Source organism: Aythya ferina (genome assembly GCF_964211825.1).
Source record: "Aythya ferina genome assembly, chromosome: 2".
In the NCBI taxonomy this organism is placed as follows: Eukaryota; Metazoa; Chordata; class Aves; order Anseriformes; family Anatidae; genus Aythya; species Aythya ferina.
In genome coordinates this window covers 55610173-55628344 of record NC_140297.1, presented here as the reverse complement: position 1 = coordinate 55628344, position 18172 = coordinate 55610173, and the positions used below count along the sequence as shown (strand labels likewise).

General features: G+C 35.0%; 1 protein-coding gene across 1 annotated transcript in view; it reads left to right on the top strand.

Moving 5' to 3' along the window:
• The window catches only part of CNTNAP2 (contactin associated protein 2), a 1138684-nt gene that overhangs the window by 956284 nt on the left and 164228 nt on the right, over positions 1-18172 (top strand). Inside the window, exon 16 of the mRNA XM_084507662.1 lies at positions 1905-2032. Within this exon, the coding sequence (XP_084363788.1) occupies positions 1905-2032 (128 nt within the window). The remainder of the gene's footprint in view (positions 1-1904; positions 2033-18172) is intronic.

Here is an 18172-nt window from a genome sequence, read left to right as displayed (position 1 = left end):
GGAAGAACTTCTTCACTGAAAGGGTTGTGAGGCATTGGAACAGGCTGCCCAGGGAAGTGGTGGAGTCACCATCCCTGGAAGTCTTCAAAAGACGTTTAGATGTAGAGCTTAGGGAAATGGTTTAGTGGAGACTGTTAGCGTTAGGTCAGAGGTTGGACTCGATGATCTTGAGGTCTCTTCCAACCTAGAAATTCTGTGATTCTGTGATTCTGTAATATTAACTTTTCTTAGTGGTTCTAGTGTAAATAAAATTATTGCTATATATTTTTGGAAGAAAGAAAGCATTAATACTTGGCACATCTGTACCTGTTGTGATATTTTTTTTAGAGATATTTTCAGATATTTGCTGGACTTAATGTCTCTCAAATATATTATGGAAATTCAGGTATTACAGTAGGGGATCTTGTGAGAGGTAGACAATTATATATTTTCTAAATGGGAATGCTTGGGAGTTTGTGTTCTTCAAATCACTACTAATAATTAATTAATAAGTGCTTAACACAGCTGTTTCAATCCAGTATGTGTTTTGTTTGTTTGTTTGTTCATTTCAAATTCTCAAAGCAATTCAAGTTCCTCAGGTCATGTAAGCATATCTTTATAAGTCCATTCCTACCAGTAGTATATTCTTTATGTTTTCTCCTGTTTAGGACTGGACTGATAATTAAGTGATGTCTAACAAAATTGGAGAAAAAAAGATACTCTGGTATTAGAAATCTGTTTGTATAAAATCATTATATAAACAAATTAATAGCAATACAGAATTTTATCATTACTTTGAATATGTCATTTGCTGATATATGCATAATGTATTTCTTCTTTCCATACCACAGAATGCTTATAAAGTAGATGATCATAATCAAAACAATGATAAATCTTTTATCTTCTGCTTTCATTCAAAGGCACCCTAAAGCGCTTTGCAGGCTGTTATATACAGGAACAAAAATTAGAAATATAAAATTACACAGAGATCTCATCAATATCTCCTGGTAATAATTACAGGATTTGATCAGATTCATTCATCTCCCATTTGGCTATTAGCAGGAATCTGACACACTCTGAATTCAATCTTTATTCTCTTAAGGGGATTTTCTTTGGTGAGGAAAAACTTCAGAGACTTTCTTCACCCTCTTAATGTGAAAAATCTTTAGATACTGGCGGAAGCATTATCACTTCTTGGAACTGAGTATTCCAGCTGTGATTATTTCCAAACATGTAGTACAAGGACAAGCATTATAATCTGTCTTTGGTTTATAACTTTTTTGACTTTGTCAGCAGTGATTAGTATGTCCGGAGGAACTACAAGTACCTTTGAAAATCATAAAAGAGACACTTAGTTTCTCAAAGGTATTTGTTTTTTTTTTTAGTGCACAGCTGGGGTGACAAAAGCTATCATTATCCTTTTTTTTTTTTTTTTTTTTTTTTTTAACAGAAAACAAACTACACAGGTTCTGTTGAAGAAAAGACAAGTAATTTTTCTCTACTCAGTCTAGTACTCTCACCACTCAGTAACAGTTCTTTTGCAGGGGCGAATGTCTTTCCTGCAATGATGAGACAAGAAACCAATTTAGATTTTGGGACTTAGTCACTTAGCATTAAAAATAACAGGACAAACATGATAAGCCTTTTCAGACAATTAGCCTTCAATATCTCTATTTTAGATTATATTAGAATATTAAATTTAAAAGAAACACTATTTCCTTGGTATGTAGGGGTCTTATCATTAGGATAGTAACTGTCATAAACTAGAGCAAAGAAGACACCTGAGGAAGTCTTACTTGTGTTCCCATTCACAGCAAAGAAAGGATAGCATTTTACTGGTATAATTATTGCATTAGTTTATTGGCAACAATCGTGATGAAGCAAACTATTTTTATGTATTTCACAACTGCTTTCTTATAATTCAGGAGAAAAGACACTGGGATGTTGTCATACAAAGAGCACCTACCAGTGAGTCAAGTTGTTGTTGGAGACATTGACCGGCCTGGGTCTGAAGCCAAGATATCTGTAGGTCCTGTACGCTGTCAAGGAGATCGTAAGTTGGCTAATTTCCTTCCACTTAATCACGGGTAAATAAATAAATAAATAAATACATTTTAACTTAGTAATATTGTGGATTCCCTATGCAAATTTGGACAAGTGGTTGTCTAGTCAGAGACCTTTTTCTATGAAAGCATGATGTGTTTTGAGAATTTTTATCTATGTAACTGCATGTATAATTATTCAGCTTTGCTTTTAAAATGTGGATATTTGTCTTTTTTTTTTATGGTAAAAGTGGTAACTAGACTATTCAACTAAGTTTATGTAGATATAAATAGTGATATAGATTGCATAAGAATATCTTTCAACATCTGTGCTTCTGTTGAGTGCTGTTGTCGATGCCATTAGCATTGCTAGGCATATCACTGTAAACTGTGTTTATGGGGTATAAATAGTAGCATGATGGCAAAACTTTTTGCTGTAAACTGTGTTTACAGCTGTGTAAAGTTTAACAAGATTGTTATCCAGTGTTAAACATATTGAAGCTAAACATTTATTTGTAAAACAAGGTTTTTTTGGTGGTGGTGGTGGTGTTTTGTTTGTTTGTTTGTTTGTTTGTTTGTTTTGTTTTTTATATCAGTTCCTGATTTTCAGGCTAAAGCTGTATGGGAGATATACATTCTCCAATTTGATCAGCAGGTGATAGAGTAAATCAGTATAAAGGATGAAATTTCTACTTCACATACACAATAAAAGTGGGGATGCAGTTAGAAGGATTGTATTCTTCTTTCAATCTATTTGAATACTTCAATGTATTTGGTATTTCAGAATGTGAAATTTACCACTGAAAGCAAAGCTTAAGGTCATTTGAAACCACACTTTAAGAACTTAACTGTGCAATTGGCACAAGGATTATACTCATCCTCTGTATTTGAAGATTTGAAGTGCATTCTGTTACAAGAGGTGTAGTAAGGAAATATTGTCAGATTTAATTACAGTTACTAATATTTTAATGATCTATAATGGATACAAAATCCATCCTCAGATGTCAATTAAGAGCCCATTTATATCAACCTGTGGGATTGCAGTGATGTAAAAATATTCAAGGAATGGACACAGTATATGCAAGCTGAACAACACTGCTCTAACCAGCATCCAACATGACTTGATAGGGATAGATTCATTTTGCCCTCCCTCATCTGCCCTATTACGGCTACATGCTTGCCATTTGCCCATTTCTAAGTACCTTAAGGCAGTATTATCACCCCCGCTTTAAACTAACGTATTTAATCTTAGCTGAGGACATTTTTCCTCAGAAGAACAATAACAAAAGACCGTCTTCTGGCTCCCAGTCCAGTGCCAGAAAACTGTAGGCTATTGCTTATTGAGACACCTGAGTTTGCTTAGCTTCTTTTTTTGTTTGTGGTCTTGAGATGACATAATATCATGAGATGTTTTGGCAACTTTCACATCACCTATATGGTGCTTGTTATTTATGGTGTTTTATTAATCACAGGTCACTATGTTTCCGAACTATATCTGACAAACATTTTCATAATAAGCTCCTGCAACTGATGAGTAAGGAATAACAAACAACATCTTTCTTGCACCTTTGTTCCTCATATCCTAAATATGAGTGCTTCTATAAATATCAGTCTCTGAAATCTGAGCCATTTCTGAATATCCATACATATGAAACCTCATTTGAGAGCACAGTAGCCTTTACTATCTGGGGAACTGAATGGGTGTACTTCTAACACCCTGTCTAACTGAATTTTCTGTTGGAACTTTACAGATATAATATGTAGTTTTAAAGAAATTTTGCCTATGAATAAATTTGAATTTAATTCCATGGCCATGTATTATTGTCAGGAAGCCAGTATAAGTTTTCTCACAGGAGATAATACAAATCGCAGTCCGTTGCAGTTAATAAAAGCTTCCATTTTATATTCCCTGTGCACTCTCCTTTATGTTCTGTCTTGACCACTTACAGCAGTTGCTGTACCCCAGGCCACTGCTGTCTCACCATAGATTACAGCTTATTGGAATATAAGTGTTTTGTCCTAGGGAAAATTTTGAAAATTTCAAAATGTGTCCAAGGGAACAAAGATCCAAAATGTTGAGTTTGTGGAAAGGAATTTTATAAAACAGAATTAATCCATGATTAATTCTGTATGTATTCTGCATGTATGTAATGCATGTATTACATGCATCAAAACTGACATTATTAATACTCAAGATCTTGATATTTTTGTCACATCACAAGTTCATTTGCATGCATTTGCCTTTCTTTTTGAGTCAGTTTTCCTTTTGTCTCATTCCTGCCATAGCAAAAACAGAATTTAAGAGGAAGATATTTTTTACTCATCTCAGATTTAATTTCTTTTCCATCTCCATCTTCAAAGAGGGAAGAAGCAGCTGCATTGACTATGGTTCTCTGTAAGCCAATCTTTCATAAAGTCCAGTAACAGTTCACTTAGGATCTGCAGTGACAGACAAAAAGGTCTCATTGACAGATGACAGAAATTCAAGAACTAATCAAAACATGATTCTTATATCAGTGCATTGATTTTGTTTTTGTCTGTGTGCATTTGACTGCTCGTGTGTGTTGTCTAGGGAAATATACTTTGAGCCCTTATTCATTGATTTTGAGTATTGCTTATCATTACTCCTTTTGAGATTTGATACTTTCTTTCACTTCTAAAAATTGCTTTTGGTTTCACTCTTATTTCCTCTTGGAGCATTCTAACAGAGTTGGCTTAATTAATCAGATGGTGGTTTGAACATAGGTGTTTTTGGTGACTATGGGTTAAAACCACCCTATAGATATCTAAAAAATGACAGCAACTGCCAGGGTCATTACTCATACGCTTTGGCAATGTGTCTTTTGTATTCCTTCAGTAAAATACTTCCAATATACTACATGTTCAGTTTGTTTTCCATGTATATGCCAAGCCCATTTTCATTATATTCTAAACTGACAATAGGTTTCCCAGAACACTAATGAACTAAGCTCATATTGTCCTAAGGGCAGGGTATCTATTCCATCTAGTTTCAGCTCAGTCTGACATGTAGAAAAAAATTGAAAACTTTTTATTTTTTTTCCCCAACAATTTTATGAACTTTGTATGACTTTGCAATCAGCTGTAATAAGTATGGTAAATACAGGTCAACAGTTGATCCATTTAAGAATTTAACTGTTTTTGTTTGTTTGTTTGTTAGTTTCTGTTTGTTTGGTTTTTTTTTGTTTGTTTGTTTGTTTTTCCCAGTAACTGTAGCTACATTTAATAATCTTAAAAATTTGTCTGCTGAATTTCCTCAGCTATTTACCCCATCATGTACTTATTTATTTGTTGCACTGGACTGTACTTAGTGTAATTCAAGTGGGATACAAATACATCCAAATAACACTACAATATTGTTCTCGCTGTATGTCACAGTCATTCTGATTCTACTAGCACATAGGAGAAGTGGGTGTTTTGTTTTGTTTTTTGTTTTGATTTCTTTTGTGTGTGTGTGTGTGTTTGTTTTTTGTTTTTGTTTTCTTTTTTTTTTTTTTTTTTAATGAAAACAGCCTAAATAATAATAATAATAAAAGCAATTAAGAGTTATTTGAATTTTCAGTTGAATTTCTTGAAGGTGATAAAATGAGTAACTGTGTCCACTCATGATTTGGATAGGGATCATCCAGTTCAGTTAATCAAATTGCTGTGATTATTCTTCATATGTGGTTGCTTTCCTCAGAGATGCAAGAGAAGAGAATGAATCACTAGGTCATCCTTCTAAAACTTTCTGAGTAAACATACATTCTATTAGGTGTTTAATAACTGATTGTTGTTTAATAACCAACACAAATAACTTCATTTCCTGTGGATAAGTCTGTCTCTTTCTGTTTACCTTTAACCCTGTTTTGCTTTGATTATTTATTTGTTTTGATTATTTATTTTAACTTGAATTTATTTTAGTATTGGTGAGGAAATGTTTTCAACAATACCAAAAAGATTTTCTGGAATTTCTTTATGTGTCTAAGAGAACTCTTTCTTTTCTTACCTTACAGAAAATTTCAGACTATGGCTGGTTGTCTCATAAAACTATAGGCTATTTCTGTTACTACAAATAAAACTTAGCCTGCTCTGAAAATAGGAGCTGCAAAACTTCCATTGTTTGCATAAGGCATTTCTCTTTCTCATTAAAATCATTTAAATCTGTAGATTTAAAGGTAGCCATAGGAAAGAGTATTTCCTCCGGTGGTTTCTCTTACACATATTCTCATATCCTTCCTAGGAAGCAAAGTGCTCCAAACGCTGGCATTTGGGATGATAGTCTTGTCATCCCTTTTTACTTGCAACAAACTCTCAGGCACACTATAATTACATTCAGAAAGAATTCTCTGATGTCATAAGTCAGAAATATGCAAACTGAATTGATAACACTGTTATGTACATTTTCAGCAAGATAAGATCTACTTTATATAGTCCTTGGTGGACAGTACCAAAATGAGGAGACCTAATGTCTCTGGAATTGCAAATCAGCTTGGAATTGTCTTGATGTTTTTTGGGGGTTGATAGTATTTGAATTTGTACATCTGGAGTTATTTAAATTCCAACAAATATTTCCTTCTTTGTGATAATCTTAATCTGAGTCAATCATTCTTTGTATAATGGGAGGAATTTTGGCCTAGTATATTAGTCTCTACAGCACTGTAAGGATCACCAAGAGATCTTTCTACATACAAAAATAATTGGTAAAATTCATTATCACTGTGTTCATGCACTGACTATAAATTGTCAATACTTTCACCATAAAATATTGTTTTATGAGGTTTATAATTTGTCCATAAAGCTCTCTTTCAGTAGAAACTTTGCATAAAAGTGTATTCATGGAATAAATACTTGTGACACAATTTACCATAAATCACACTGACTTATGGGTCATATGTGATATTCTCTAATTTATCCCACTCACTGTCAAGTTTTATTCTGTTATTTGCTTTCTGAGAGCAAACCCTGCCCTTGAGTACTATGCATTTTACAGAGAAGGAAGAAATACAGATCACATAAAATTTAATTATAATCCTTTTTTAGACATGTCTTTTTTGTCTACCTGAAGCAGCAGGATGCCTACAAATACTGCAAGACAATAAAGGAAAAGTAGAGTTAACATTATAATCTTGGCAAACTGGAAAAAACACTGCCATATACAGTCAGTAATCCCCAAGTTACCTAGTCAATAATGCAAGGCAAACAAACAAACAAAAAAAACCTTTATGTGAGACTGATCTTGTTAGAATATACATGGTCTGTTCTGAAAGTAGTAGGACTGGCTTTTTCCTGGGCGAACGGGTGGACAAGAGGCGGTCTGCATGCGCAGGATCTGTGGAGGGGGATATTGGGAACGCTGGGAAAAATTGGCAGTCGGCTGTTGGCTGTTGAAGAGAGCAGGTCACTTGTACTGTGAACACCTGTCGAAACGCCTCGTCACGGAGAATCATGGAGCATTTACTGGAGCAGCGATACGCGATCAAATTTTCTGTAAAACTTGGTAAAACGGGCAAAGAGACTCACAACATGATTAAGGAGGCCTACGGTGATGCTGCCATGGGTAGATCGGGTGTTTTTGCGTGGCACAAGCTGTTCCGAGAAGGTAGGGAAAGAGTGGAAGACGACGACCGCTCCAGACGCCCTTCAACCAGCAAGACCAACGAAACTGTGCCGCGAATGAAAAATTTACTGAACCGTGATCACAGGATGAGTATCAGAATGATTGCTGATGACTTGAGCATTCCTCAAACCCAAGTTTTTGAGATGGTGAAAGAAAACTTAGCCATGAGGAAAGAGGAAAGTGTGCGCGAAGTTTGTGCCGCGAATGTTGTCAGAGGAGCAAAAGGCCAACCGGAAAGCGATCTGCCAGGATCTTCTTCATCATGTGAATGAGGAGTCCGACTTTTTGGACAATGTAGCGACCGGTGACGAGACGTGGGTGTTTGAATACGACCCGGAGAGTAAGCGGCAGAGCACAGAATGGCACACCCCTGCTTCCCCACGCCCCAAGAAAGCACGAATGAGCAAATCCAAGCAAAAGTCCATGCTCATTTGCTTTTTTGATCAACATGGAATCATCCGCAAAGAGTTTGTACCACCCGGACAAACAGTTCATGCAGTTTTTTACGTGGAAGTCCTCACAAGACTGCGAAAACATATTGCTTGTGTCCGCCCAGCCATCGTCAACTATTGGCGGCTGCACCATGACAACACGCCAAACCACACAGCGTTTCACGTAGTGGAGTATCTTGCCCAGCACAAGGTGGCAACGCTTCCTCAGCCCCCCTACAGCCCTGACGTGGCCCTGCCAGACTTTTTTCTATTCCCGAGAATAAAATCGATGCTCAAGGGGAAGCATCATGCATCAGTAGAGGCACTTCAAGAGGCCGTGACAAGGGAGCTAAATAGCATTCCGGTCCAGGCGTTCCTGGAGGCGTACAAAAACTGGAAAACTCATTGGCAGCAGTGTGTAGATGCAGAAGGGTGCTACTTTGAAAAATTCTAATCATTTGTTCTATTCTCATGAATATTTTTTTTTTTTTAAATGAGTCCTACTACTTTCAGAACAGAGAAAGAGAGAACCTCTTAATGGCAGTCATTGACTCTCGATGCAGTTTAATCCCTTCTTTTTTAAAGCTTTTCAAGCATTGTCAATATCTAGTAGAGTCTGAGTGTTTGATTAAAAGCAAAACTTACACCACTTTTACCCATGCCTGGTGATGGATGAAAGTATGCTGTCATTTAGCATGTATTTTCATTATGAGTGAAATTTACATTGCTGTCCCTAAGGACAGGGGTATGTCCTGAGTATTTATTATTAGTGAATATATATTTGATCCTTTACTGCATACTTTCCTGTCAGTTACTTTTTGTACACTCTCTACTGTCTTTTAGAATGCAAATTACATCTGTTTTATACATATATTGAATTTAGGTACAAGGAATCAATTGCACAATTTACATCTCCACGCTTTCCACAGTTGTCATGAAATTTAAACCAGACAGTGGCAAACACACTTTACTTGGTAGAAGTTAGGAGTAGACCTGCCTACTATTAATTAAGTCTCCCATGCATTCAATCATTTGTAAATATGTATGTTGGTATAATCTCCAGAAGGTAGTTTGTTTGAATTTCAAGTCCCTAATAAATTATATTCTCTTTATGTATTTGGTGAAATAATGAGAATATATGGCAGTCAATGCCCATGTTCCATTCTCCAACTGACCATAAAAGAAAAAAATGGTGAAACTCCATAGAGGAGGTAGGATCTTTATGTTTCATATGTATAGAATTCAATGCAACTAAGAGCTAATTTTATTCAAATTCACATCATCATTATGATAATATTGCAGGTTAATTTTATCTTCTTTAATACAAAAAAAAAAGAAGTATCTGAAGCATTTGATGTAAAGTATTGTCTCTAAATTCCTAGGGAATTTAGGCAAAGACTCATTAGTCTGATAGATGACATACAGTAGCTGTTCATATTAAATTCAAATCCTGTTAAAGTTATGCTTTAATTATAATTTCAAACATTTTACCTTCTGTATGACTGTAATGCATATTAATATCTTACCACTTACCTACAGCAAAATAAGAAAAGAAACTGTGCAGGTACAAAATCTGAAAATGAAATGATGAAACAGTTCCCAAAGTGCAAAGAGATGTGATGAGAAGATGTCAGTAAAGCAGTAAGGAACTAAGAGAACCTTAGATTAAATTGGGGAATGTGAAGTTACTGAAATCCTGTCAATTACATGCATAAACTTATAGTCACCTTTAAATTTCACTTCATAAACCTGAATAATCTCAGAAATTAGGTTTAAAATGGAGAAAAATATCTATGCTCATTTTTAGGTGAAACTTTTTCTCACTTTAATACTTTTGGCCTGTATATTTTTGCAGTAATGACTGACATTTAAAAAGCAGAAAGAGCAGAAAAAGGCAAAAAATGATTGAAGGTGAAGTAGAGCAAGGTCAGATTCTTTCATCACCATGTGTCAGTATGCAAATTCGGTCCCATTTAAACATAGAAAAGTGTGTGGCTGCAGAGAAGAGGATATCCAGTTAAAAAGGATCTCTTCTAACCTCACAGCACCTAGCATCTAGCTCAAAACAGAAGGCAACTCAGTAACACTGAGAAACACACAACCACCAAATAAACTAATAAAGAAGCTTCGTAAACTGTCACCAATGGTCTCTCTAGTAGGGAACCATGTTACATCTAATTATGTCTTGGAAGGGAAGGGAAGGGAAGGGAAGGGAAGGGAAGGGAAGGGAAGGGAAGGGAAGGGAAGGGAAGGGAAGGGAAGGGAAGGGAAGGGAAGGGAAGGGAAGGGAAGGGAAGGGAAGGGAAGGGAAGGGAAGGGAAGGGAAGGGAAGGGAAGGGAAGGGAAGGGAAGGGAAGGGAAGGGAAGGGAAGGGAAGGGAAGGGAAGGGAAGGGAAGGGAAGGGAAGGGAAGGGAAGGGAAGGGAAGGGAAGGGAAGGGAAGGGAAGGGAAAATACTGATCGTTTTAGTAAAGGTTTTAAATTTTCATCAGTTCAGGTGGAATTAAATGGAGTGAAAGAAAAAAAAAAAACTTTTACTTTCTAGAACCATATTTTTCTTCACATTAAAGGAATTCAAAACAGTTCTATCCATTTACTCTTAAGACCTTGCAGCAATCTGTACTTGGGAAATCTTAGCTAAGCTTTCAGAATCATGAAGCTTTTGGCTTCGTAATATTAAGAATCAAATTCTAACCTTTTTTTTGTTTTGTTTTTTGTGTTTTGTGCCCATATTTCAACTCTCATTTGTGCAGAATCTTCTGCAAAGGTGATTTAATCAAATTAAGAAAAGTAACTTTCTTCAGTAGGACAGCCTTCACAGATACAGTTATGGAAAGAGAAGCAATAGTGACTTATGTGTTCAAAATCCATTTCGCCTTTACTTTCAGTAATCAATTTCCAACATGCATGCTATATCTGTAAGCTATTATTGGTTTCATGAAATCCTGTAGATGGAAACTTTTGCTTTACAATGTAATTAGTTCTGTTTTTTAAAAGTGAGGAACTAAAGTCGCTGTAAGACAATTTTTACCCCAAGAACAGAGTTAATGTTCCTACATCCCATTCACTCATATACCATTTATTTTAGTTTTGCTATGACAATTTATTGTTATGAACTTTTATTGTACCTTATTATTTAATATGCAGGCAGGCAGACCTGACCATAGTTGGTAGGATACCTTTCAAGAAAGCCAAGATGCTTCCAAAACATGGTAGGTAAGGGATTTTTGCAATAAGTATGTTAAGTTCCCACCCCAAAAGGAGAGAAACTTTCAGAAACATTTGCCATACCAACACTGAAAAACATACGAAGTTATCTGAAACTGAATATGTTGTTATCAAGTCCAATGCTGATTGATACTAGGACATCATTTTGACTTTGATTTTCAACACTTTGAAAAAGAATCTTTTTGTCACTGTTTAATTCTATTTCATATAGGAGTGGGAGTGAGGGAAGAACCAGTTGTTCAAAAAAGATGTGCAAAAACCAACAACAATAAAGCAATTAACACAACAGTAAATCAATTACTCAAAAAGCAGAGAATATTCCACCTTCCAGTCAGAAAAACTATCAGATGATGACACAGAATGAAAGCAACATTTTATGCTATTTTTGAGAATTGCTTTATATCTTTCTCACAATCTAAAGCAAGATATTAAATTTTTAAAGATCATGAAACATAAAATGCTTTGCAAGAATCATAGAATCATAGGTTAACTGAAGTTGGAAGGGACTTCCTGAGGTCATCTAGCAAAAATCTCCAGCTCAAAGCATGAATAACTTCTAACCCAGATCAGTTTGTGTAGGGACTTTTCTATTCATTCTATGAAAATTTCTGAGGATATATTTTGTGCAGTCTCTGTGGGCAACATGTTCCGGTGCTTAACTGTTCTAACTGTGAAAATATTTTTCTTATATCCAGTGGGAAATTTCTGTTTTGTAATCTGTGACTGTTAACTCAATTTTTTGATTTGCATCTCTGAGGAGAGATGGGATTTTTCTTCTCTGGAACTACCTATCAGGCAGTGAAATCAGCAATTAGCTCCCTTCCAAGTCTTTCTCAGACTAAGCAAATCCTGTACCCCCAGGCTCTCTTCATACATCACCTGCTTCAGTCTCTTTATGCTTGTTAAATATATTATACCATTGGAATCAAGAAAAGGAATGAACAGTCACATGCTGATTGTTTTTTTGTGAGTAAAGATCTATAAGTCCGACCTTTCCTAGTGCTGGGCAGTAAAGGACAATCTTGATAATGGTGTTGATACCATTGTTGTCAGTGTCATTTAGAGAAAATATTTTCATCTTTCAAATATACAGTAGTCTAACCTGCACATAAGGTTTCTCCATATGGCAGTTCTCTCTAGCTACTGACAAGCATCAAGTCTTCTGTTTCCCTGTAAGGCCAGAGAGGTGTTAGCAGAGAGGTCAACTACAAGTTTATCTTAATTGATGTCCCACCCAACATTCACACAGTAGGTCAAAAAACAAAACAAAACAAAACAAAACAAAACAAAACAAAAAAAAAAAACTACTCATCTCCCTAAACAACTCTGCAGCAGTCAATGCTATTGATTATGATACTTCTGTCCTGTTGGTAAATGTTGGCAGAATCCCAGAAGATGAAAAGTTTGATTAATTCCTATATGAATACATCCTATGACTAGTGAAGGTATCCATCTCTACTCATTCTGGAGTCATGAATTGCCTTTGTATTGCCCATATTGTCACCACAAGTCACACAGCAATGATAAAAATAGTTGAAAAATGCAGGTGGTATTTAAATCTGTTAGTACTGTGTTCATCACCACAAATAATAAATTACCATACCCAGGTGGTCTTATGTTTGCACAGCCAATGACATGTGCAGAACAGATAGCCTAAGATAAATACTCTCAAGAGCTTGCAGACTGTGTGTCCGGTTTCAGACTTGAAACCTCACCTCACCTCACCTCACCTCACCTAAACCTCACCTCACCTTGGAAAAATCAATCTATATTTTATGACTATTTGAGATTCTTTGATTATGCTATTGTATGAAAACGATTGTCATAATCAAAAATGTTTATATACATTGAGCTTAATTATTTATACTTTCTCCATCTCATGCTTGAATTACTGCAACATAGAAAACTTGAACATGAAACTGAAGCTAGTATAAAACAGGTTTATTACATTTATTATATTTATTTTATGTTTATTATATTGCAGATTGGAATAGGAAAAAGGACTACTTGGCTAATCCTTGCACTATGAACTGGCTTATCTCAGAGTCAAGTCTTGGTACTTGTTTTTGGATGCCCTAACAGTCAGGCTCTAGGGTGTCTGTCTGAAACTCACACATGATGCCTGTTTAGAGGACAGTGTTTTTTTCTGGGGCACAGACATAATATTTATTGAAAGAGAGGCCACTGAGACCATCTTGAAGTTGTCTGGAATGAAACATCACTAAAAAATGCCCTAACATATCTTCCAGATGCAAGAAGTACTTTTGGTCCTTTGTTCTTCAGTCTATATATAGGGAAGTAAAAGAATACACTTCACCTGTCTTTCCCATGGCAAAATGGCTGAGAAAAAAATAATAAATAAAATAAAAATAAAATAAAGGCATAGCTGACATATGGTAGTCCTGTAACTAATGTATTCATGAATACAACATGAAAACCTGAGCAGAATAACCACATTAAATTAACAGTATATAGGAATGAGAATTGCCTACGAAAGGTTTCCTGTGATTATGAAATACTAATGTTAGACGTGTTTCCTACTGTCTCATGCTCCTTAACTTCTCCTGCAGCAATTCACTTTCTTTCCAGTACATCTGACCTCTGAATAACAATTCCATAATTCCATTCCATTCAATTCCATAAGAGTTCAAATGAAAGGTAAAAAAAACTTATAAGTGTAATGAACATGGCTTGAAAGAGGGTTTATTCTTGACTCAGTATGCTCAGAGAAATGTGATTCATTCCTGAAGGGAAGAACTATTAAGCAAGAGTTCTTCCTAAAGTAAGATTTTGGGGGCAGATTTCTACAGCCTCTTTTTTCTTTTTCTTTTTCTTTTTCTTTTTCTTTTTCTTTTTCTTTTTCTTTTTCTTTTTCTTTTTCTTTTTCTTTTTCTTTTTCTTTTTCTTTTTCTTTTTCTTTTTCTTCTTCTTTTTCTTTTTCTTCTTCTTTTTCTTTTTCTTCTTCTTTTTCTTCTTCTTTCTCTTCTTCTTTCTCTTCTTCTTTCTCTTCTTCTTCTTCTTCTTCTTCTTCTTTTTCTTCTTCTTTTTCTTTTTCTTCTTCTTTTTCTTCTTCTTTTTCTTCTTCTTCTTTTTCTTCTTCTTTTTCTTCTTCTTTCTCTTCTTCTTCTTCTTTTTCTTCTTCTTTTTCTTCTTCTTTTTCTTCTTCTTCTTTTTCTTTTTCTTTTTCTTTTTCTTTTTCTTTTTCTTTTTCTTTTTCTTTTTCTTTTTCTTTTTCTTTTTCTTTTTCTTTTTCTTTTTCTTTTTCTTTTTCTTTTTCTTTTTCTTTTCTTTTTCTTTTTCTTTTTCTTTTTCCTTTTCTTTTTCTTTTTCTTTTTCTTTTTCTTTTTCTTTTTCTTTTTCTTTTTCTTTTTCTTCTTCTTTTTCTTCTTCTTCTTCTTCTTCTTCTTCTTTTTCTTCTTCTTCTTTTTCTTTTTCTTCTTCTTTTTCTTTTTCTTCTTCTTTTTCTTTTTCTTTTTCTTTTTCTTTTTCTTTTTCTTTTTCTTTTTCTTTTTCTTTTTCTTTTTCTTTTTCTTTTTCCTTTTCTTTTTCTTTTTCTTTTTCTTTTTCCTTTTCTTTTTCTTTTTCTTTTTCTTTTTCTTTTTCTTCTTCTTTTTCTTTTTCTTTTTCTTCTTCTTCGTTTTCTTCTTCTTCTTCTTTTTCTTCTTCTTCTTTTTCTTTTTCTTCTTCTTCTTTTTCTTTTTCTTCTTCTTTTTCTTCTTCTTCTTCTTCTTTTTCTTCTTCTTCTTTTTCTTCTTCTTCTTCTTTTTCTTCTTCTTCTTCTTCTTTTTCTTCTTCTTCTTCTTTTTCCTTTTCTTCCTCTTCTTCTTCTTCTTTTTCTTTTTCTTTCTGAATCTGAAAATATATTAAGTGAATGAAGGGAACACTATTGCTGTACTTGTCTCTACAACATCTTAGTGAAAGGGATTTAGGTGATAAAGAGTCAATACAACTGGTATGTAAAGTGTTGTTATGTACCATAGGCTGTAAAATATTTATCCTTGTCCTGTCACAAAGCTGAGAGCCATCATAAAATATAAAAGTCAAACTCCTAAGAAGAACAAAAGCAGGTGAAAGGGCCTCAACAGTATCTAAGGTTATTGATATAATGTGAAATCTGTTAAATATAGGAAACCCCAAGGTGATCCTAGAATGGCAAAAACAATCTAATCTTGTGGATTATTCCTGTTCCTCCCAATTCCCTACATTTAATTGACCTAACTTTGAATTGGACACATAACCAAACAGCTGAAAGACTAACATGATTCAGAGTACTACAGCACTCATTTGTGTGTCTAGCAATCACAAATTTCTAGTGTTCATAGGAAGGGAAATATCAATGCAAAAATTACCCCTTAATCATCCTCAGTAATCTGGAAACAACACATTATAAATACATTGTAAACAGTAATCCAATCTCTACTTAACATCACTTTGACATTCTAGCAAACCAGAGACCCGAGGGTATAGATAGGAGATGCCGTTCCTTTCTCCATCAATTATCCTACAGTCATTTCCATATACTTAACAAAATCCTATCTTGTAAGTCTCCTGTTTGAAAAAGTATTTCAGAGCATCGCTCATTAGGTAGGTAGAAAACAACTTCTAATTTGTAATCAACATGTATTCATATTCAATCTATGCCCTTTCGATCTTGTACGTTTATTTTTTTTTTCTTAAAAACATCTTATATCCAGTACTTCCAAAATATATTCATGAAGTGCCATCTTGACTCCTCACGACATTTTGTTTATCTAGACAAATATAGATAAACTATTCTAATTCATTTTTGTAAAATGTTTTCCTTTTGCTAATTATCCTGGTAGACTTTCCAAGTACCAGTTCCATTCTTCAAATCTGATCACAATCATTCATACCATTCAGGTTACTCAAATATAATTTGCTAAATATAATCATTTTACTTCTACATGGCCAAAGTTAGAATTTACCTGAAGTCAATCTCAAGCATTTCCATTCCTTTATGATTAGCAGCACAGATACTGCTAGGGGTCCAGGAATCGGGTTAGTAATCTCCATCCACATCAAAAAATAAATGAGCAAAATCCCAAACCAAGAAAGATCCAAAAGAGATAGAAAATTGCATATGTGATTTATCAAGGCATAACAAGAAAGTCTCCTGACAAATACTTTTTGATGCTGAAAGAAAATGGAACATATAAGGATATCAGCCTCTATTTATATCAGTCTTATTCTATGCAACACTGTGCAAGGAGAGAGAAATTACTCCATGATTTTCCACACTTTTTTTTTCTCTGTAAGTTCAGTATGTAAGAATCACAATTATTCAGAAATAATATTCAGATGTTTTCAGAGTCCACCTATAAAATTTATTTTTCTGGGATCCAGAGATTCTGAATTCTGCTGTCTGCATTAAATATGCAAGGTAAGAAGAATGGTTAGACTAGACCTTTCCCTTGAAATCTTTGAGAAATTATGGTTTATGCTGTAGATTTCTTTTTCTACCTCATGCCTTGTCCCCTCTATCCTAGTTTTAGTCACTCTCTTGAAGAGAGTTGGGCAAGTACACATCATCACTTATCACAGAAAGCAAGCCTGGGGCTCTCCACATCTCTTCCCTTTTATTTACATATGAAGAGTCAGTAGTTCATAGTGGCTGAGCTATGATCAAGGATTTTCCTGAAATTAAATTCATTAGTAAAACAAGAAACATTCCAGACATGCACTGCACAGCTTGAAGTACTCAGCTGAGGAACTAATTAAAGACAAATAGCTGAGTGGGTAATGAATAAATACACATTGTGGGTAGAAATAGCACAATAGGACAAATACGCATACTCCTTGCAATATTTGATGGGAAATTAAATTATCACATATACTGAAATAAATTGAACAGTGAGAGCTCTCATAGAGCTTTTAGGCATAGACCATCCTTGGGGGTTAACAACAGTCAATGGGATTAGAAAGTGGAGCCCCTGCAATGCTGCCTTCTCCAGCCTTCAGGCACTGCCCTGACACAAGGGTCTGCGCTGCACACAGCTCTCACAGAGCCCACAAGTTCCTCTTGTGGGGTCAAATCCTTCCAATTCCTCCCTAACTTCTCTAAACATCAGCATGTTCATCCCTGTAAAAGAGAGGGTTTAAATTACATTTTCCTTATGCAGCTCCTTCCCTTACCTATCACCCTTCTGTGCCTCCTCCCAAGTGATATTTCCCCTAGTAACACACACTGGAGCAACAGGCCTTCCAGGAAGTACCCAGTTAGGGTAACCAAATAGGCAATAGGAAAAGTCTAGTAGCATCGGAGACATTTAACTTCTCAGTTTGAAAGGCATCAGATTGTTTCTGCAAGGAGCAGATGCAAATAGCGGGGCTTCCTGTAGCTTTTAAAAGGTTTAATGTTATCTTTTTCTATCACGTTTGTAGACTACTATATGCTGTATGCCAGCCATTTCCAGAGGCTGCTTTTTGCACAGCAGTCTGTAAATGAACAGAGAAAACACTGTTCATGACATGAAGGCGGCCAGAAGAGATATGAGCTTTGAAAATATAGAGAAGAGCTCCTAGGGGAACTCAAATAGCCATTACTTCATGAAAAACATCATTAAGCTCAAGTTAAGATTTCTAATACTTATCACCAAACCGAAAGTTGAATTCACAGTTTTAAAAATCCCAAGCACTAGGAAGCCTGATGTAATTTATGAGATTGCTTTAGAGAGAACCCAAGTGACTGAAAATAAGATGAAGAAGATTTAGTTCACAAAAGGGTTATCAGTTGTAGCCCTCCCTGCACACAGAGCCATAGGACTGCTTCTAATATGATTCATGAAAGCTTTCTAGTGTGACCACATTCCTGGTCATACTAGTGCTGAATCCTTAGACATAATTTTGTAATATATC